Source organism: Amborella trichopoda, chromosome 6, assembly GCF_054954075.1.
Source record: "Amborella trichopoda isolate Santa Cruz 75 chromosome 6, AtrichopodaSantaCruz75HAP2 v2.0, whole genome shotgun sequence".
NCBI classification, from domain to species: Eukaryota; Viridiplantae; Streptophyta; class Magnoliopsida; order Amborellales; family Amborellaceae; genus Amborella; species Amborella trichopoda.
The window spans coordinates 12,581,223-12,605,046 of record NC_142341.1 but is presented as its reverse complement, the minus strand read 5'-3'; the positions used below and the strand labels follow the sequence as shown (position 1 = coordinate 12,605,046).

Here is a 23,824-nt window from a genome sequence, read left to right as displayed (position 1 = left end):
TTTTTAGAACTCAAAATCTCTTCTTCTTCTTCTTCTTTTTAATTCATATATATACATATCGACACCGTGGTGATCATTTAGATATTTTTTCCAACATCAAAACAACCATTTTTGAAGGATTTTATAGGTGCACCTTAATTCTACACTTTAATGTGTCAACCTTATATGAATGTTTCGATAGGCCGCAACTCTATGAAAATAATTTGAGCCTTACCTCAAAACTCACTAAAAATTGCAATTTTAGCATTTAAAAACCTTCAAATCAATCATCTCAGCCTTGACCATTATGGTTGTAAATAAAAAGTAGGATTTCAAGCCTTAGAAACAGTATACATGACACATTCTTTAGATAGTCCATTTCGCCTTAAAAATAAGTGTTCACATATCCACAAGATCTATACTATTTTTTAAGCTTCAATTTTCATAGTTGGTAATAGAAATTAATTTTATAGCCATCACCTAGTTTCCAATGTTAAAGTGATTTTCAGACGAGGATTTGAGCTCAGATGAAGATTAGAGGTGAGGCTTTACTTTATTTTTATAAAGCCTAGGCTTTATAGAAACTAGGGGTGGCAATGGACCCAAACATGATTCAAGACCCGTCGGGTTACCCGAATGGGTCCCACATTTGGACCGTCGGGTTCGAATCCAAAACTTGGGCCTGAATACTATTCAGGTCTAGGTCTGGGTTCGGTTGGACCCGACCCATATCCTACTATGGAGATAAAATACTTCAAGCCCTATTCGTTTGGGTGTATTAAAGATCTATACCATAAGAATTCGTAATCATCTTTAGCCGACAAATAAGACGACTTGAAATGTAATAGCGCGTTATAACTTTGTTGTCAATAATTCGAGTATATGATAGTAAAGAAAAAAAAAAAAAAAAAAAACAATGCACCCGTCCTGACCCGGGACCCGATGCGATAGGGACCCCAACTGATGGGCATCGGTCCTACTCATGGACCCAATGGGTCGGGTACGTGCGGAGTCCTTTTGCCACCCAGAGAGAAACTGCACTCCTTCTAAAAACTAATGTCACCAGGGGGCGTGTACCTCTTTCCTCATGAAAGATTCTAGAGTGGCTCATCTTCAATGCTTAGAAAAGGAGCCTTTTCTCTCCGTAAGGAGTGAGAAAACATGGGGAGAAGGACATGTGCCTCTTCTCTGTTCATCAGAAAACCTTGCCTCCAAAATAAGGAGGCGCGTCGGTCTGCAAAATCTGCATTCAAAGCCGTCTGCTCTTCTTCTTTAAATCTCTGCGTGCAAAACTCTCACCTTCATTTTTAGCCAACTTCTCTCTCTGTCTACATGTAAGAGCCTCTCTCTCTCTCTCATGGTTTATAGGTTCAATTTCTTTGATTCTTAACTGAAAACCTAGAATACTGTAGCACATAAGCGTTGCCCTGAGGTGGGTATTTTCTGTTTTGTGGGTTGAAGCTTTGTATGTTACATTGTGTTTTTTCTGTTTTATGGGTTGAAGGTTTGTATGTTACATTGCCGAGTTTCTCATGGGATGGTTATGCACTCTGTTTCATACACATGCTCTTTCTGGATTTGTAATTAGACTGGTTTACTGTTTTTTTTTTTTTTTACATAAATTTTCTGAATGATTTTCAGTTTATGAGTTTTCACTCTCTGTACCCCGGGCATGGGTTCCGGGTTTTAAGGATTTTAGGGCATGAGTTCTGTTATTATGGACATGGGGCGAGGGTTAATGCATGTATACAACTTCTGTAGGATTAGGGTTTTGGAGGAACTGTAGGCAGTCTGTTGGCTTTTTAGACCAAAATTTCCTTTGGTTTGCTTGGGGCCCAGATTTATTATTATTTTTTTATTTTTTATGTTTTTTTTAACCCTTCTTGGTGAAGTTCTCAGGAGTCTTGGTCCTGGCATGCGATTGTTTTCGATGAGATTAGGGTTTAGAAAGCCTGCACTGTAAAGCTTTTTAAGAACATCTGAACTGTTGCATTTTTAGGTAGTCGTAATTTGTTAAACCTAGTTTAGACCATTGAATTGTTGTATTGCTATTTGTTATATAGGTCTATTTGCGAGAATGGCTGCTAATAACGGTAACAACCAGTTGAGAAATGTTGGGGGTCCATCAACCTTTGGCAATTCTGCAATGAACCCATCAGCCATGCAATCCATGGCTTCTTCAGTGAACCCTTCTTCTATTCTTCACCCTCAATCTCAACCACAATCACAACCCACCCCTCACTTCCCAGGCCCATTTCAAACACCCATTCAAGCCCAAGTTCAAGCTCAAGTCCAAGCCCAGGCTGCCTTTGCCCAAGCACAAAACCACCCTTTTGGCCAAGGTCCATTCCATCCCCAATCCCAAGCTCAATCTCACTCCATCGCTCAAGCCCATGCCCAATTCCAGGCCCAATTACAAGCCCAAGCCCAAGCCCAAGCCCAAGCCCAAGCCCAAGCCCAATTGCATCCACAAGCCCAATCAATCTCGCTTAACCAATCCCAAATCCCAAACCCATTGAATGCATCTTCGCCCTCTCTTACGACCCCTAACAATGCAAGTGCAAAACGTGGGCAGCAAAAGCCACCTGCTCGGCCGCCTGGACCCCCCCTCCCCAACAATGCCGCTTCCCTTTATAAGAGCTCCGAGCTAACTCCTGCTGCCCGAAGGAAGAAGCGTAAGCTGCCTGAGAAGCAGTTGCCTGATCGGGTAGCTGCCCTTTTGCCCGAATCATCTCTGTATACCCAATTACTCGAGCTGGAGAGCCGTGTCGATGCTGCTCTAACTAGGAAGAAAATCGATATACAAGAAGCTCTTAAGACCCCTCCTACCCTTCAAAGAATGCTACGCATATTTATCTTCAATACTTATGCCAACCAAACTCGTGGGGCCTCGGAAAAGCCTGCACAAGAGCCGCCATCTTGGTGTCTTCGCATAATTGGGAGGATTTTAGACGATGGTCCTGACCAAGAAGCCTCAGGGGGGCTCCCCAAACCGAACCCAAATTACCCGAAATTCTCATCGTTTTTTAAGAAGATCACTGTGGCTTTGGATGCCAATTTATACCCTGAGAACCCAACAATTGTATGGGAAAGCAATCGCTCGCCTGCCCCTGTTGAAGGGTTCGATATTAAGAGGAAAGGGGATAAGGAATTTGTGGCGAAACTGAGGCTTGAGATGAATTGTGGGCCTGATAAGTTCAAGCTGTCGCCTGCTCTGACTGAGGTTCTTGGGGTTGAGGTCGATACACGACCACGTATCATAGCTGCTCTTTGGCACTACATAAAAGCGAGGAAGCTGCAAAACCCGAGTGATCCTACAGTTTTTGCATGTGACCCAGCTCTCCGTAAGGTATTTGGTGACGAAAAAATGAAGTTTTCAACGGTTTCACAGAGGATATCTGCTCATTTATCCCCACCCCAAGCTATACAATTGGAGCATAAAATTAGGCTTTCAGGGATTAACCCAGCTGGTAATATGTGCTATGATGTGTTGGTTGATGTTCCATTTCCTCTTCAGAAGGAAATGACAGGTTTCTTGGCTGGTACTGACAAACAAAAAGAGATAGAAGCTTGTGATGAAGCAATATGTGCTGCGATTAAAAAGATTCACGAGCATCGTAGAAGGCGGGCCTTCTTTCTAGGCTTTAGCCAGTCTCCTGTGGAGTTCATAAATGCTTTGATTGCTTCACAAAGTAGGGATTTGAAGCTTGTCGCTGGTGAGGCGAGCCGGAATGCTGAGAAGGAACGTCGTGCAGATTTCTATAACCAACCTTGGTATGATAACTATGGTTCCTTAAATTCCTTTTCTGTTTCACTCTGCTGGAAACTAGTGTGAGTTGACAAATGTATGGTTTTATGCCTCTTTTTTATGCTTTTATTTTTTTATATTTCTATGCTAGAAAGCTGAATTAATAAATCTATCACTTTATGCTTCCTTTTCTATCTTTACTCTACCAGAAGCTATACTGAATTAATGATTGCGTGGCTTATGCTTCCTTTTTCATTTTACTCCTGTAGAAAATCAGCTGCATTGATGAAAGTTTTTAATTTTGGTAATATGAACTTAATCGTCTTTTAGATTCTATCAGAAGAAATGGTTTTATGGGTCTCCTTGTGCATAGAACTTGTCAATAAGTTACTGAACATGAACGTGAGAGTCATTCTACCCCATTTGCATAATCAATTATAAATTAGCAGTGGCATCCTTTTGATACATTATCTGTCAAAAAACAATGTACCTTGAAGGCAACTCCTTAATTTTTCTGCATGTAATATGCTTAGGTGGTGCATAAAAAGGCATAAAGAAAATAAGGAAACTCTTTCTTGGTAAATTGCGTTAATTCAAACCTTACCGAGGGGCATGCTCATGGACAATACTATTATTTTTTTATTTTCTGACAGGGTTGAAGATGCTGTCATCAGTTATTTGAACCGCAAGCCAGCTGCTGGAAATGATGCTCCAGGAAGCACATAAAGTAAGCATGTTATAATAAATTCCGATAGTTGGAATAGTTCACTGCTGATCCCTCACCCACACTACAGATGTAGCGCTTGTTTCATTAGTTTCTTGTGGCAGTCTCTTCTATACCTGTCTTGATGGAAGAAGGGAAGTTGAACTTAATACATGAGAAAGCTTTGTGCTCAAAGTCACTCATTTTGATGCATGACTTGTCGTTCACAATTGCCATCCTGTCATGCTAGGGAAACCAATGGAACTTCATTTTCTCTTGGTTAAGTCCTTTTTTTCTATTTTTTTTTAATGACAATTACATTTGTTAGTGATTTAGTTTGTTTCGTGGGGATAGTATGCCATTTTGGTAAAATCGAAATATTCATAGCATTCCATGGTCATAGGACATGAGCATACTTGTTCATTTGGAGATTGGAAACCGTTGGAGTTTTACTATGTATATCTTTTCTTTGATGAATCAGGGATGTGTCCTTTCACATTCCTTTTTCTCTTTAAATCATATTATGTGATGTTCAACACCATCTTTGTTCCTTCCAAGTATTATTCAAATTGATTATGGTTATTCTCATCCTACTTAATTACTAGGGCTATCAATTAGACAAATAACATTAAATATTTTTCTTCTTTAATTTTGATATGTAAAAAATTTGAGGAATTTGTTGTTTTCTGGTGTGCAGTATTGTCTTTGGATTTGTTTAATTATTTATTTAATTGGCATTAGAATAGAAAATGAAAATATATAAGAGTGGCTCTCTATGTTGTTCACCTCTTTGCCCCCAAAACTTCCCAACTGCTGAGCATCTTTTGTTCCATGGACATCTGCACATCATTATGGATATGCTGTCATAGAATGTTCCCCTTTGATAAAGTTAAGCAAGTTGCTTCGCCCTCAATTTACTTGAAAACAGTAGGTGGACACTCCTAGTCCTGTGAAGAGAGCTTTCTGTTTTACCTCTGTGGAGTCTCATGTTGCTGTTAGCCTTTCTGGCATAAACCTTCCCCATCCTCCTTTTGATTACCCTTACGTACCCCTTAACTGGATGGGTCTGGTTTCACTAAGAAGCATTCATCAAAGTTAAGCTTTACTATTACTTTTAATTTGTGGCAGTTCTACAGTAGGTGCTGAAATTGGGATGTTGCATTTGTCAACCATTACAAATCAAGCCCAAGCTTGAGTCCTGCCTTAAGGTTACATTGTGGGAGCTTCCCACCAAGCTTTAGGCCTAACTCTGGGAATCTCTTTTTAAACCACTGTCCTTCAGTCGTGAACTCCAGGTTTAAAACCCTCAAATTTAGCTCTAGGATCGCACTCAATATATCAAAGCATACCATGATCATCTGTAATTACTGTCACTCATGTAAGGCTTCCTAGAAACTTAGCTACTTATTTCTTTTGAAATATCCCTAAAATATGCAATAAACGCATATGCTAAAGTGGGCACATTTTGACTTGAAGGGAGAAGTTCAGTGAGACCAACGTCAACATTATTAGAAAATCTCAAAAAGAAAAAATAAAGAAAAGATGAAGTTAAAAGGGTATTTTTGGGACAAGGTCAACTTTATATTTATGAAGTGTTGGTTACATCAAAGTAATTTAGAAGGCATCCCACAATTTGGGTGCTCAGAGTACAAGAGTTTGGCTGGTATGAAAAGAGACAAGGAAATAGAAAGAGAGTTTAAAGACGAGAATTACAAAAGAGGCCAAAAGCCCGGGTAGAGGCGGTAGTGATTGTAGCTGCTGAGAGGGGCTGAAGTTCTAAGGGTATTATGACCTTGCTATAAGAAAAAGGATGTTATTAAATTTTTGGTAACCCAACCATCTTATTTTCAGCTAAAAAGAATAGGATGATTGATAATCAAGAAGATTAGAAGGTGATTTAGTGGGGGTTTTTGGTCTTGGGTAAATTGCAAACTTCTCATGAAGGCTTTTGTCGATGTTGATGGTCATCAATGAACCAACTAATTTTGGGAGGACATTTAAGTAGAATTGGACATTACGAGAGTCAATAGAGGAAGGCCTTGGTGCCCTGATGGCATCTTCAACATCTTCCATTTATAGTCATCAAAAGCACTCCATGATGGTGGTTAGGCAGTGGAAAGCAATGCCGCAAGCACCATTCCTAGGTCTGCCTCAATGGGAGCTTCCTAGGCAGCTGCCCAGAAGAGTGTCTGAGCCTGACATATGAACCACTTGGAAGTTATGCTTACACAGGGATGGAAAGGGTGTTGTTCCTATATTGCAAAAAACCTTGCCTTTTTTTTTTTTCGGGAGGGTCATGGAGGTTTTTTGGCAGCATTTTGTTGATGAACAAGGTCACAAAAGTGTCACTCGAAAAGAGTAGAGTGGACCAACTGGGCTGTTTTTTGCCTCTATGGATGGAGCGAAAAACAACCCTCTTCCCAAAATTTGTTCCATCCATGCATGGCCCTAAGGACCACATTAATTTCATCTCGAAGGATCATAGTTTTAAAATGCGGCCGCATAATGCGTTGTGCACTGGCAACCGCATCGCATGAGGCCGCATGTGTGCTTTGGAGGGATGTGCCTGCATATGCACCACATCCCTTTGCATCCCATAGCTTGCATAGGCTGCATATGCGGCCAGCAAGTGATGTAACAAAAAAAGCCACTCAAGAAGGGGTATTTTCAGCTTTTTATGCCCCGCAAAAGGGGGAAAGGGTTTGGGAGGGTATTAAACCCCCCAAACTACCAAAAACCGCCACATCCATGGCCTTGATCAAATCGATAAAAAACAAGTGGCGAAATTTTTTTTTTTTTTTTTTAATTCTTATATTTTCGTCATGGATGATCTTTGGTTGTTGATTCGAGAAAGTTTTAGTGAAGTTTTGACAACAAATCGAGGGTTTCAAGGGCTGAGAAGAAATCGATATTTGCTTCAAGTAATCGTAACCTTTTTTTCCTACTACAGTAATACTTTTTTTTGGGGCAATGTCTTCTTCACAATCTTCTAGTAACAAGGATCCAGCTTGGAAATATGGAAAACTAAAAAATCCGAAAAGGCTGAAATTGTGTTATTTGTATGCTTTGTGGAATTACTTATATGGGGGATATTTTTCCGCAAAAAAAACATTTAGCCGGTATTTCTTGGGGATATAAAGCATACCCACAAGCTACCAAAGAGATAAAAAATGAGATTAGGGAATACATGCAAAGCTAGTTTCAAGTTTCTAGTTTCTACTTTCAAATGTCTTTTATGATCTATCAAGGGATAGTGGATACAGAATGCCTGACGGTTGATACTTTTGGAGTTAATGAATAAATTAAATACCTATTGTCACATAAATCACCTCCATATTTTTTTTATTTGCATTGACATATTTTTTTAGATTTTTGGAATTTTTTTATATTTATTGACTGCATTAGGGTGATGCACTCGCATCTGGACCGCATTGGAGCATCGCCCTTCCTCCCCCCCCCCCTCTCACCCCACCAAACATATCGGGCCGCATCTCGCATTTTAAAACACTGTGGAGGATTTAAAGCAAGGACCATCAAAGAAAAAAAAATAGCGAATTTAAACTTGAGAATTTGATAGCTGGGGCTTTTCCCCCCAAAAAGCCTCATTTTAAGTTTCTTTATTTATCAAAAAGCCTCATTTTAAGTTTCTTTATTTATGGATGGTGAGAGATGAAAATCCTATTTTCAAGAAAAATAAATAAAGAAAGCAGATTATACTTATGCATACTAGTTATAGCACAATATATATATATATATATATATATATATATATAACAATAAATAGTACCTGATGCTTAGTTTATTTTAAGCATTTATGCTTGTATTCATAATATATGTATGTACACTATATGATTAACTCAGCACTCAATCACATTTTGTGGGGCCATACACTTGAGAGGAAAGGCGTCTTGGCCCCATTTCCAATATAACACAAAATGCTGCTTATTCGGAGTGTTTTGCATTACCATGGGAGTGAGTTTGTGCTTTCCAATTACCAAAACATAACACAAAATGCTGCTTATTCGGGGCGTTCTGCATTACCATGCGAGTGAGATTGTGCTTCCCAATTACCAGACTACTGAGTGCCAGCTTGCAAACACCATCTCATGCATTATACCCTAGAATAGATTCTAGAAGCTCTCATAAATGCAGCCTTAATTTTTTTACTATTATCTATCAAATGTAGGTTTTAGAGTAGTTGGACTAAGACATAGTATATGAGATGCTAGTTTATTAATAATAGGAGTAGAGACGAGGAAGTAGTTAAGATGGACGGCCAAGAAATACGAAAAAGATCGTACTTTCGATATCTTGGGTTGATAATCTAGGAAAATGGAGAGATTTAGGAAGATGTCTCACACATAATTAGAGTTGGGTGGGCAAAGTAGAGATGTACAATTGGAGGTTTATGTGATCGTTGCTACAAATGGAGCTGAAGGGGAAAAAGGGGAAGTACGACAACTATGATACCGACTTTATTTTATGGGGCGGAATGTTGGGCGTTCAAAAAACAACACACTATAGGATGAGTGTAGCTGAGAAAAGGGTGTTGAGATGGATGGGTGGCAAGACAAGGGCTAGAATTCGAAATAAGTACTTTTGGGAGAACTTAGGTGTGGCTTCAATAGGTAATATGATGAGAGAAAGTAGATTTAGGTGGGCCAGCCATGTGCAGTGCAGACTGCAGGCCCAGAACAACATCTATTAGGAGGTGCGAGTTGGTTCAAGTGGAAGGCTCAAAAAGGGCAAAGGGTGGCCCATAAGGATATGGATGGAACTAATGAGAAAAGATATGTGGGGACTTATGACCTCACTAAGGTTATGGCCCTTGATAGCACAGAATGACGGACTAGGATTCATGTAGTCGACTCCCAATAGTTGAAAAATGATGGTGAAGATGATATGGCAAATATACATGCTTATTTATTTTGATCTTTGCCATGAATTCTTAGTCAGGTTGGCCCCCAACATGTTAAGGTTTTCGTGACATTGATTAGGTTCTCATATAGGCCTATGACAAGAAAATATGCACTATAGGGACCTTTATATATATGATAAGGTTCTTGAAGTTTGTAATTTTTCTTTGAGGTAATTCTCGGAGTGTTTTGGAACATGAGAACATCACTGTCGATCTCCTGTTCTGACGTTACATATTTTAATAACCAAAATGACTTAGGCATGATGTGGCTTGATGGATTTCTCATTTTGGGGTTTCAGTCTCATTGCCTGAGGTTATAAACAAACAGTTTGGTACACTGCTTCTGATTATTGTGTGTTCTTACTTGCTACAATGCTTAGATGTGCTGGCCTCATGTGTTTTGTATGGAAATTATGTGGCTATCGATGTTGAAGTCCTAGATTGAAGACACTAAATAAAAGGCCTAGATTGAGGAGTGGAGCTAGTGTGCTTTTGGTCATCTTTGGTTGTGGAAGGCAAAGTGACTAGTTGAAATATTTGGCTTAAACAAATGGCGGTAGTAGACTCAAAAGCATATTAAGCTGGAGACTAGAGTTGAAGTTAGAGACTTAAATCATTTGAGGCAGGAGGAAGTGAGCTGGTGACGGGAGCTGAGGTTTAGTTTGCTTAAGTTGTGGGAGTAGAATTCTAGCTTTTTTACACACGATAGCAAATGCTGAAAAGGAGATCAAATTGGATCCACATCATTTGTTTACAGCAGAAGGTATGGGGATTGATTAATTTTGGTTCTTTGGTGAGGATTACATTGCCAAAGGAACAGGAAACTAGAATCAGCTGGGTTGGATTTTGATTACAATCCAAGTGAGGTTGCAGGAGAGAGAAAATGAAGTTAGATATCCTTTGTTAAAACTATGAATGTCTTGGCCAGGGCTCTGGTAGCCCATTGATTCCAGAAGGCAAATTGGGCATTACATCAGCCTGTAAAATCAAAAGCGGCATCTAGAGGCAGGACAATCAAGCCATGCCTAGGCACTGAGGGCACCACATGGGCCGTCTAATGTTGCACCTTGATGGCTTCCTCACCACTCAGGCAGCTGACTAGACCATTCTCACATAAAAACTATTTTTTGAAAATAAATTCCACTGCCCCTACGTGGATACTATTTATAGCCACCCTAAGGGCATCCACCATCCATTCATTGATGGATGTTATGATTTTATAGATTGATATACCGTGGCAATACCTTATAAAGATTGATTGTACTGGTCTCTCCACTGTGCACTGCCCATTGATAGATGGGGGCTGGTGGATCCCCGATGGATGATACGGACATTATCCTCTGCAGGTATTACGTTGGTTACCTACCGAACACAGCCGACCACCTTTCCCCGGGCTTGGGATGGGTTAAGGGAAAGTTTAAGGCCCTCACCCTTCCTACACCAAACTGCCATATACAATATGACATAGTTTTTCATGTGCCTTTTCTCAATACCTTTTGGGGTGGCAAGGGAACTTTAAGAGAATGTGGTGACGACGTTCGTAAACCCAAGGAGGGTATGAGGTTAAAGATTAGGCAGTTGAAGATGATAATTTGGTAAGTGGCTGCATAAGATTAGGCAGAAGATGATAATTTGGTAAGTAAGATGATAATTTGGTAAGTGACTGCATGGGGATTTATTGAAAGGGAGGGGATTTATTGAAAGGGAGGACATTTACTAGGCTAGAGTTGTGAAGAGCGAGCATATGCAGGGCAGGGTAGGGATGGGTGGGATGTCTAGTTAGTCTTTTGAGGTGTCAAGTGTGGTTGGGGGTATATCATCTTAGTGGGTGTTATCTCTAAGAACAGGCCCAGGTTTATGTTCAGTTGTGAGAGTCATGTTGGGTATTGGATCAATGCTTGTTGTGGGTTGGCTGCTTCATGTATGGCTTTCTTTGACTAGCCTTAAAGCTCATTTTGGGCTGATGGAAAGTTATGTGGTCCTTGTGCGTCAGAATGGATCTTTTAGGATGGGAAAATTGCAGAATTCTCTGAGATTTCGGGCAATTCACCATTAGTGTTCATTTCACATGTTTGGATTGGCATGTCAATTTGGTCTTGGGACAATGTGAGCATCTTTCCAATCATGTTGGTTTTTTGGGGGAGATTCCTTTCCAGTTTTGTAGGCTATTAAAAAAGCTCTGTGAGCTCTTGCTCTTAATGGTTGTAGGCTATTAAAAAACCCCTGTGAGCTCTTGCTCTTAATGGTTGTAGGCTATTAAAAAAGCTTGCTTCTGAGACTTCATTGAGCAGCATGGGCTTTAGTTCCCAAATATATGCCATTATGAGTTGGGAAATTCAGGAGTTTGTTGTTTCAAGGCTTTGGTGGTCAGGGTGGTGGTTTGCTAACAACTTTACGTCGTGAGTTCCATTCGCACCATTGGTAGGGGAACCCATCCCAACTTATCTACCTGAAAAAAATAAAGATAAAAAATGAAATCAGAAGTTTGTGGATCATCTTATTGCCTTGCCTTTTACAATATCCCATTCTGAAGGGTCTGGAGCTTTTTTTTGGTGTGAGTTGACCCATGTAGTCTTCAATAACAAATCTTCGCTGTTTCTGGATGTCCCTTGCTTTTTATCAAGTAGATGACCTCTTGTGGAAGCTCTACCTCCTGGCCATCTCTTAGGATATTTGGAAGAAGTGGAAAAACATATTCGGAATGCAGACATGCTGATGTTGTCTATATTGGATTTAGGATACAGTTTTTTCATGGTACTTGGTATTGGATGACGTTCGGGGAGTTAGAGCAGAAGATTTGGTTCAAAAGTGGAGGAAGCAAGCACAACAGCTGTTGAAGCGATCTCATATCTTTTTTTGGTTGCCTATGCTTCTTTTTTTCTTGAGGATCAATTGTGATAGTCGAATTATGATAGTCGATCCCATGGAATCTAGGTCCTTCAAGAGATTACTAGGGATATCCCTATGAAAAGGGGAAGGTTTTTGCTGGCAAAGACTTGTGATTTTATAATTGTGGAAACAACTCCCATTTTGGCTAGTCTCATAGTGCGCATGTAACTTTTATTTCGTGTCTCCCTTAGTGTAAGCTAATTAGCTGAATGTTATTAAGCGGAATTGACAAGAAGTGATGTCCTATGGAAGGTAAGCGATCTTGTGGAGGAGATCACATTGGTCTGATAGCAGAGCCATTGTGCAGCCAATAAGAGGCCTAGTTGCCATTTGAAGGGGAAAAGCCAAAGTGGTCATATTGATTAGGGACTACTCTCTCGGGTAACTATTTCTTGTTCCATACTATTGTTCTTGTTCACTTTTATGTACTATATCCCTTCTTGGTATGTTTTTCCCCACCCTTGGCATTGATGTATACTGTACATATAGTTTACTGAAGAAAAAAGTTTATATAAGGTGCCAACCCTATACTGTACGAGTAAGGTGAAAACCCACTAGAGAAGGTTGTTCCTATTCTGGAAAACCCTCAAAACAGTCATCTCGACCTCGAGATTCATAGACATTAAAAAAAAAAAGAGGATATTTAGTCCTAAAAATTGTTCATCTTCTTACACATTATCGGGACCATCCGTTTTCAAGATTTACAAGTGCGTGTGGCTCAACTTGATCATCACCATTTCTAAATTTTAAATTTCATAATTGGGGGCAACAACAGATTGTCATATCATGTCAAAGGTTAGCAGCACCAAAACTGCATTTTCGGCATAGTTTTGAGGCGCACCTTACTTCAATAGTATAAGGTTCACCCTTTAATGAATGAATAACTTATTATAAAACTTAAGAAGCTCCATGCACATTGTTCGATACTCAATAGTTCTGCTCAAATACTCATGGTTCGTCAATCTTCAACTATTCTTTTGATTGGGCATGATCTTGGTTTGGATGAGTTACACAATCTCAAGGTTGAAACCCTTAACCTCCTTAATGCAAATCGGGTGTCATGGCTTTGGCATGTTCTTCTTTGTGATGACAAACAGCCCCCAAGTGTCTGACAAAATCCAATCCAACTAAGATAAAGGGTCTTCAAGGTCAACCAACTTAAAACTACTTGCTTGAAATATCTGTAGCACAAAAGTGAAAAGGCTGCTTCTTATCTATAAAAATGAAAATTTAGATCATTACTTTGATTCTGATACAGTTCAAGAAAACATTGAATCCATATATACGATTGAAATCAACATTTAGATGAACTCATGGCCGACACAAGTTCTAGTTTCTTTCACTTGTCAATATGCATGCATCTATTGGAATTTTAACACAAACACTACCAAATAGTCTTCTTTTGTTTCTCTCAAACGATCCAAGATTTAGCAAAAACTGGTGACTCTATACCCTCATTCGAAGTTACGGTAAGAATATTGTGACATAAGAGAAAAACTAGTGTGATTCGATGACATACTTGGAAGTTGGAAGAACACCTTTCTCACAGGTCCAACTTGGCTTCATCTTAAAAAGCCCCTCTGTTTGAGAAATCTGTATTTGGATTTTTATTACTTTTTATATTATGAAAAAATGTATATAGCGCCGAGGATCTAAACAATCGAATTAGAGCCCACCTCAAAAATTTCACTAGAAGAGGTTGTTTTGATGCCCAAATATTTTTCAAATTGATCATCTCAACATCAAGATGCATGGACACAAAAAAACAATAGATTTCAAGTTGTGAAAATAATGCATCTTATAACACATTTATAGTATAGATCGTCCTTTGGTGCTAATTTCTAAAATAGCTTCTCCTAAAATACTTTTATCCCAACCTCTCGAGAAAGTATATTTATCCCACAAAATAGAAAGAAAAGGAAAAAAAAAAAAAAAACTCCTTTGAGGTCCTCCACTTTTACTCATGAATTACTTTTTAGAAGCCCCAAATAGTCCCTCGCTAGTCATCTAAATGCTAATCCTAGTGAGAAATGGGAACTGAGAATATCCTAAGATTTAAAGATCTGTTAAAAGGTACCGTTATGCATGACCTTTTGTAGAGCGGTCCAAACTAAGGATTGAAGACTAAAATGCCTCCGTAAAATCTTTACTGACTGCTCAGCACAAAAAGGCAAAAAAATAAATAGAGAGAAAATGTATACTGACTACATTAGCGAAAATAATAGGTCTGCTAAGGGACATTTTAGTGATTTTATTTATATATTATGGTTTTCTAAGAAAGCTCGGGAATATTTGGATGAGGAAGTGCTCCGCGATGACGTGCAAGACAGAACGTTAGCACATGAAGTATAAATCATGAAAAATATCCATATAAAATGAATTTAATTACATAGATACCAGAGGAAACAAGGCACCTAGTGAACCCAAGAACGTTGATAGAACTTTTGACAATACAGTATCACTAGTGATGGCTGAGGAATTGATGCTCGACAGAGTGGAAAATGAAATATAGACTGGTACTGTTGAATTGTCTTCCAATTACTGCCCCTGTGATCCATCTACCCTCCCACTTCTTTTTTGTGGTCGAACGCATCAGGTTATCGCACCTCGGACATGTTACTCTTAGAGTAGCATTCCTTTTTAAATGATCTGCAAAATCGCAGCTGCCTTCTCCAATTACCTTCATGCATCCTTCCTTACTCCAAGTGAGACTAAGTCTTTCACGAGCTCTTGTGGGGGCACTTTATGATACTATTGTCCTACCTTTAACTGGTTGCTCATATAATGGACTGCTTTTGATTTAATTCTTGCAGTCATTGGTTTGTGGTTATCACCTTGCATCTGATTTTTTTGCCCTATTATCATCTATCCTCTGCTAAATATTATTTCCCCTATCATATGGCCTTTTACACTTAGCATTAGTCCACCTTGTCTCTGGAACTAGTTCCATTCCACCATTTATCAAAAAGAAAAAGATGTTCCACCCACCCTATATCAAAAAATAGCTCAATTCCACCATTTATCCACTTAAAAAAGAAAGAAACTTTCCATTCCGCCATTGGTCTACCTCGTGTCTGAAACTCTGTTCTCCACCATTCCTCCTGTGTGTACTCGTACCATAATTCTTTGCCAAACCTTTGTATCCCCAAAGCTGCTGAAGGTCTTGCCATGGTCCTTTGCATGGCTCCCATACACGATCTTTTCCTTTCTGCTTCGCCTTTCAGATGGCCTCCTTCCATTTTCGCCATTGTTCGCATCTTCACCTCCTATTTGTGGATGGGTGGTCAGTTAGCTAGATCAGGTGCTGAATCTTGATTTGGTAGCATATATTTTTCAGCATGGATAAGTATAGCGCCACACATTTTCATATTGAAAGGCCGGCTTTTCTGAAAATGCTTACGACTACATATTGACAAACCACCCAAATGAAAAAAGGAAACGAGGGATTCTTTTTTTCCGAGAAAGTTAACCAAAAAGAAAAAGAGGTATTCAAGATGCTTTATTGCTCAAAGAGAAGTACATCAGCAAAGAATCAAAGACAAGTAATTCCAGTTGAAGGTGCTCCATTTTAGCGAGCCCATCGGTCATCTCGTTGGGCGCCCTATACACATGAGAACAAGAGATTGTAAGCAAAGCACTAATATCCTGAATGCTTAAAGGAGAGACCTAAAAGCCCAGGGTACCCTATGTTCCATATAGCACCACTTTATCACATTAAGGGAATCCCCTTCCAACAAGACGTCCTTAGGGAGACCACTTTTTGAAGATCTGCAGTCCTTGCCAAAAAGAAGTAAGTTCCGCCAAATTAGCTGCAGCCTCCCCACATGGGTCCACAGAATTAAAGATCACATTAGTGTCCCAATCTCTAATAACTCCACCAATTCCTGCCGGCCCTGAGTTCCTTAAGGATCTGCCATTGAAATTCAACGTCAAACGGCCAATCAAAGGAGGACACCACCTCCCCTTAGGTTCAATAGTGGAGACACATTGTGATGCTAATAGTCCCAGATGCAACTGATATCCACTTCTGAAACACCGAGAACCATCTCCAGGCACTAAATTTTTTGAATGACATCCTCTACCAGGAGACTAAACTCACTCCTTCAAAGGCCGTTTTATTCTTTTCCGACCAAAGTTCCCACAAAATAACCCCTCGAAGGATTTGCCAAAATAGAATTCCATTATTCGGCAGAGTGGGAATATAAAGGTGTTCAATAATATTAGATAGACTTCCTGGCAAAATCAAGTAACAACCTATCTGTTGTATTGCCCATCGCCATATAACATATACGGACAATGAATGCGGAGATGGTCCCCACTGTCTACATACTTTTTGTACAACAAACAAACATTAGGCAGAAAATTTCCTCTCTTGATCAAGTTATCAACAATCAAACAAATTACCTTGCATTGCCTCTCAAATGAAAACTTTAACCTTATATGGGATAGGCCAATTCCATATTTTATTAAGCTTTGGCTGAGACCATCTCATGCGATCATTGAATAGTAGTCGATAGGCAGATTCTACGGGAAAATCGCCGTTCCAAATATTAATAAGAATCTGATAAAATTTGATCAAGGGATAGGTTGTTCTGAACTTTCATTCATACTGCATGGCATATTGAAAGGATCCAGCCATTACTTGTTTATTAAAATCTCTAGACGTAATAAGAAAACTTAGCTGTTAATGTCTCATTAAGAGGGATGAGTTGATCTTGATTGAATTATGATTTGGCGAACAACTAGGCCCTGATGATTGCAATCGAATTCAAACTAGGGATGGCAACAGGTCGGGTGTGGGTGTGGGTGTGGGTGTGGGTGTGGGTCTGGGTCTGGGTCTGGGTCTGGATCCGGATTTGACCTAAAAATTAAAATATCTATGTATTTAACTGTATTCATATATTAGGACCCAAAAAATATTACCGGACCTGAACCCGGACCTGATGGCACCCAGTCCCGGAGCCAAATAGTGTTCGGGTCCAAACTTTGGACCTAAACCTGACCCGTCGAGTCCAAATTTTGGACCCATAACAGGACCCAGATTGGGTCTACCCCTCGGGTCTGGGTCCATTGTCACCCTTATTTCAAACACCAGTAGAGAATTAAGTGCTCCGGCAGATAGCCGGACATATGAAGTCGTCACAAGAGCTTCACTAGAAATCAACTGAGTGGAACTTAGCATATTTTCGGCCACCTTATTTTGTCAGTATTATCTGATTGACATTCTTTTTTGTAAGCCCTATAAGGGATTATACACAAATTTTATAAAATTTAGTTAATCAATGAAGTTACAATTCACGATCCCAAAAAAAGAAAAAAGAAAAAAAAAACTCGACCTTGAAGATGATAAGGTGATTAGAGATCTGGTTTCAATGCAGGGAAAGCTTTATATGTGACGCAACCCACATATAAGATATAAGGACCCCCTCTCTCACAAAGTCACAAGTTGGTTCTTGAGTGATTTGACGGTTTAAAGGTTTTTATTTTTAATTTTTATTTTATAAATCTGACAAGGATGAACATAATAATAGAAAAAAAAAATATTTCTTAAGATAAAAAATATAAAAATACCTTTGAAATTTTTGGGGCCATTTTGGTCTTTATTTTAACGAGAAATATATATTTTGCTAGGTGCATCCCAATAAGAAGGTGGGAGGCCTAAATTTCACCAAAAAACGTTATGTAAAAAATAAAATAAAAAATCAAATAGTATTTTGGTGCGACACTGTGAACCATTCAGTCAGATCGAACAACTAAGAAGTGAGATCACATATAATTTATATGTGGGTGGTGTCATGTAGAAAGCTTTCCCTTTGCAAAAGAGTTTTATACTGCCTCACTGTGGGATATGAAGGGAGATCCATTTGTTTTGTAACTACCTTGGATCAGTGTTTCAAAAAGCGTTAGGCGGTACCTAGGCGGTCGGGGGAGGTCTAGGCCGCCCAAAACTTGGGCGGCCCAGTAATTTTTTATTTTTTTTTAGTTTTTCTCTCTCTAAAGTAACATCTAATGGGGGTTTTAGGTTATTTGAAACCTAAAACCTACAATTTTGCACCTTTAGTATAAAAAAAAGACCAAAAAATGATCCAAAAATGGCCTCAACGAGCGGCATTTCCGCCCCTGGACGGGCACCTAGGCGGGTTCAGATGGGCGCATAGGTGGGTTCCTGAGCGCCTAGGTGGGTTCCCAGGCACCCAAGGATACTCGCCTAATTTGGCCGCCTAGGCCAGGGTGATGCGCCCAGACATTCTGGATCGCCTCGGCAGCCGCCCAAGCGCTGTGGTCTACTTTTTGAAATGTTGCGTTGGATAGAGCTTTCTTTTCTGATTATAGACATTTCCTTTTGCCTTTTTGGAGAAAAGTATATAAAGAGATCATTTTATTTCTTTTGGTACATAGATATCATAAGCGCTCTTGTTGTTTTGATTTCAAATCAGGTGTCTGTAAGTGTGTCATTGATTAGATTCAAAGTTTCAAAAGAAATTTCTTGAACTTTGTAGCACACTCTAAGCTGTCCAATTTAACATCAAATAATTAAAAGTAATTGTGATCTCCTTGTAACAAAGATAAATGTTCTCATAGCATGCAATCCCGTTTCTTTTCCTTTCTTTTTCATTGTTAATAACATATGTATAGATAAAATTACCCAATATTAATTAGATTAGAGAGTACGAGAAAATTTTTTGATAATTTAATGTGGAAGAGAAAAACCCAGTGCTAATATTTCTCAGCAATGGTTTAAAAAATGGGTAGACTGGAACTAGCCATTATGGATTGGGAATTGTCGGGGCAGTCCGGTTTTACCGAAATATTGGGAGCAAGCTAGTTCCTCCTGGAACCCGTCTTTGACAAAATCAACTAGTTCGGTCAAGAAACTGGTCCCACTTTATTTTTTAATAATTTTTAAATTTTTTGTTACTTAATTGTTATATCTTATATTAGCCTATTCACTCAGTCAGATGGCCGATCCGGATTGTTGATCTACCGATCTAAACTTGTTTTTCAAATAGGTGAACTAGGTCACCGATCCATGTTTTTAAACCTTGAGACGAAGAGGGGGAAAACCATAATGAGGGTACATGCACTTTCCATGTCCCTTATATTAATTGGTGAAGAGAGAGTAAACGTGATTTTTTCCAACTTTAAATAGGAGAGAGAGGATAACCAATTTTAACCATCCCACATCCCTAAACAATCCAGTTAAGGCCCACCTCCAAAATTTATCTTAATATGTAATTTTAGTGTAAAAAATTCTTAGGATTATCGTAAAATCTAGTTTCATATCTAATTATAAAAATTTAAACTCCAAAAATGATTGAAATCAAGTAGATCTATAACATATGAAAATTTTGAAAAATTGACGGTTTAGATAATGTGTTACAAAATGCACTATTTTTAGGACTAAAAAAAAACAAAAAATCTCATATTCATACATCTCGACATCAAGATGAACAATTAGAGGGTTTTTCAACATTAAAACAACATTTTCTGATGCCTTTTTGAGGTGCATCTTTAGTTCTATATTTTAAGGTTGCAACTTTATATAAACTTTTTTTTCATATATAATATTTAATTTAGAAATTTGACAAGTATGTTACGATTGACCGGTGGGGAGAGAGAGGGTGCATGTACCTGGTGCGTCCTCCTAATGGGAGTGGAGCAGTGAAGGGTGGGAGAGAATGAAGGGTCCAGAAGTCAACTATATGAACTCTTAATTTTAGGGGCAAGTGAGCAATATTAATAACCATTTTCCAATTTGGGCAATAGAAGTGGATTTTCTTTTGACAGCTACAAAGCTTTTGGAAAAGGAGATATTGGTAAAGGAGATACTAGACAAATCTAACTTTACCTAAAATGAAATGAAGAGTGTGGTTTTTATAAGGTTATAATATTAAACAATCCAATTAAAGCGCACTTCCAAAATTCATCATAACATGTAATTTTGGAGTAAAAAATTATTAGAATTATCTCAAAATTTCATATCTAATTATAAAATTTTAAACTTCAAAAATGATTAAAATCAAGTAGATCTATAAACATATGAAAATCTTGAAAATGGACAGTCCAAATAATGTGTTGCAAGATGCATCATTTTTAAAAATCAAAATCTTTTTTTTTTCATATTCATACATCTCGACTTCGAGATGATCACTTAGAGGGTTTTCCAACATTAAAACAATCTTTTCTGATGGACTTTTGAGGTGCATCTTTAATTTTACATTTTAAGGTTGCAACCTTATGTAAACGTTTTCTTTAAATGAATGATGTTGGCAAATCTAAAATTGCCCAAAAATTAATGATAGCATGTGAATCTCGATTTACTCAAAATCAATGAGGCAAATCTAATATTATTTGCGCTCAGCCATTTCTGGCTATATTATATTTGAAATTGAATAGTGGAGAGTATGTCATTGATTAAGCTCAAAGTTTTAAAAAAAAAATTTCGAACTCTATGACATACTTTAGGCTATCTGGTTTAACATTAGATGGCTAAGCTAGTTATAACTTTTCAAAAATAGATAGTCTTATACGATACAATCCCCTAAAATAATCTCCTTGATTAACGCTTTCATCTCGAACTTAATTGTGGCAAATCTGTGGTTGAAGAGAGCGAAAGGAGGTACGAATTAGTTAGTGAAGAGAGAAAAGTAAATAAGTGGACGCATGAAGTGAACCGCTCATTTTTATAGTTGCTTGCTTTGGCTATATCACATTAATCACTCCATTAAAAGACGGAAAAGAAACCCATATATTTAGGGGTGGCAATGGGTCCGGCCAGGACCCGAAGTCACAGACCTGAACCCCGAAAATACAATGTAGGACCTGGACCCGGATCCATACCTGTAGCCGGAGCCGGACCCAACCACACCTAATTAAAAAATCAAAATATCTATGTTTTTAAATATATTTCATAAATTAGGACCCAAAAATATAATGTAGGACTGGGACCCGGACCTGGACCCAGATCCAATCGGACCTGGACTCAGTCTTGGATAGTGTTCGGGTCCAAGATTTGAATCTGGGCCCAACTGGTCAGGTCCAATTTTCAGACCCCTACACAAGACCCGGGTTAGGTTTTACCTGAAAGGTCCTTGGTCAGGTCGGGTCCGAGTCCAGGTCCATTGCCACCCCTACATATATTGCACAGCCTTATAAAGGAGGAAACCCAAAGGCCTCAATAAAGCCAAACGGCATGCCTTCACCTAAGCTTTCTAACCAGACCTTCACCCCTAAGAATGCTCCCCCCTCCTCTCTCTAACCAAAGAACACAAAACCTCTCTCCTCATCTACTTTTTCTTTTTTCTCTTTTCTCCCATCAGTCCATCACCAAACGCTTTCTCCTGTCTATCATTTTCGAGAAAAACACCTCGAAATCATGAATACAAACTCTCTTGTCAATATGAGCTTTAGTGCCATTAATCCCATGAAAAAGACATCTAGCACCCATATTTCTCTTTTATTAAAGAAACCTTTCAAATTTTAATCTTTTTTCAAATAAAAGAACATATTCATCATGATACTCATTGTTTTTTTTTTTTTTTAACAATTAACTGGGGATTTTCATTGATGAATGAAAAGGTACAACAAAAGGAAAGCAAAGAAAATAGAAAAAGAGAGGAAGAGAGGGAGCAGCAAAGGGTGGGGAAAGCCATCCAAAAGTCATACTGCAAGAACCCTGGCAAGAGCATCAACAAGTCCATTCTGCTCCCGGTGGACATGGACAAAATGAACCTCTTTACCACGGAGACAAAGATCAATACGGTCACAAATTTGGACCCACTGCTACGGAGTAGAAGGGTAGAGACACCATTTAATAACATTAAGAGAATCGCTTTCAATGAACACTCTAAGGAAAACATCCTCAAGTCTCAAAGTTTCGCTTCATTAGCTGAGCACGGGTGTAAACTATCATGATACGTCTAGATAGTTCACCCCAAACTATCCCTAAGGAGACCCCAATTAGTGGCCACCTGTCCATCCTCCCGCAGATTGCCATATCCACCTGGTTGGTAGAGGGAACCAACGACTGTCCTTCAAGAATTTCCTTTTTTTCAAAGCTAAGAGCTCACTAAGATCTGAGTAAAAAAAACTCCTTATAAAAATGGTTGAAGGATGGATGTAGCTTTGCCCATCCAACAAAGTTTATAGGACGGAGGCTATGATGTCCTTCAAGACTTTCCCCTCTTTCAAAGCCAAGAGCTCACTAAGATGGAGTAAAAAAAACTTCTTATGAAAATGCTTGAAGGATGGTTGTACGTGGGCCCATCCAACAAAAGTTTTCAAGATGGAGGCTACGATGTATTCGATACTTCTTGCTTTTCCATCAAGGTATCTAACATTCCTCTCCTTCCAAATAGTCCGTAGAACCACTACAACGCATAAACGCCATTAGAGTAACCCCAAAGAGGAGAAAGGAGGCGGCCAACCATATTGAAATATACCATCAATGTGGCACGACATCACCAAGTGCCAATTGCACTTAGAGAGGAGCCAATCCCATATTCACTGAGCAACAAGGCAAGTAAGAAAAATATGAGAAGTACACTCCGCATCCTGTTTACTAAGGATGCAAACATTAGCAATGGGAACACACCATCATACGAAACTATTCAATAGTTAAATTACGGCCTAACTAAGAAGCCATAGGAAAGCTCTCACTCGTTGAGAAGCTTTGCAATTCCATGCCATAGAGGAGAAGAATTTGTAGGAATAAAGCTATCCACCAGTAGGCATTTATAGAGGAACTTCATCGAGAAAATATCACAGGGTTCCTCACTTTGTCTCCTTTAGATGATGTGTCACGCCCCAAGAATTTACAATACTGATATTCTTGAGATGTGACAGTCAAAACATATATACATCTCTTGATAGGACAAATTTACAGCGGCGAATTCTTACAAAATAACAAAAGAAAGTTTAACCACAGCTACAATAACTTCCAGAGTTGATCCTGACGAGCACTCAAAATAAAACCGTAGTTATCTTGAAAAAATGTTTACTATAATTTGATGAGTTTGGCTACTCAGTAAGTGATCATCATAATCCTAAAAATAATCATAGTTGAAAGATATCAATAATTTCAAAAAGGAGATCTATTAACAGAAATGCATTAACAGTTTCACTTTAAAAAATACATAATTAAGTATAATTCGAATCATTGAAATACATATAACATTTTAACGGCAGTGCATAATTCAAAGGATTTCACAAATTACGCTACTGGCGTCCCAAGTAGGTCACTTATATACACCATCAGCGTCCTAATGGGTCCACTTAATCCCTATCGACGTCCCAGATAGGTCCACTTAATCCCTATCGGCGTCCCAGATAGGTCCACTTAATCCCTGCAGATCCACTTATACCTCACCGGTGTACCGGATGAGTCCACTTAATCCCTACTGGTGTACCGGATAGGTCCACTTATACCTTACCTGCGAACCGGATGTGTCCACTTGCATACTTAAAGTATTTCTAAATCTCTTTAAACATTCGAAAGTAGTAATATCATGTACTCAACATGTCACTGAAATTATTAATATGAATTTCACTGAAACCATTAATAACACACTTTCAGTAACATTTCAAA

General features: G+C 38.8%; 1 protein-coding gene across 1 annotated transcript; it reads left to right on the top strand.

The window, feature by feature from the left end:
• Positions 1-1,054: 1,054 nt before the first annotated feature.
• LOC18438146 (SWI/SNF complex component SNF12 homolog) lies at positions 1,055-4,971 on the top strand. The gene is made up of 3 exons (XM_011626618.3): positions 1,055-1,313; positions 2,043-3,753; positions 4,381-4,971. The coding sequence occupies exons 2-3, from the start codon at positions 2,057-2,059 to the stop codon at positions 4,451-4,453; spliced, it is 1,770 nt and encodes a 589-aa protein (XP_011624920.1). The 5' UTR covers positions 1,055-1,313; positions 2,043-2,056; the 3' UTR covers positions 4,454-4,971.
• The last annotated feature ends 18,853 nt before the right edge of the window (positions 4,972-23,824 follow it).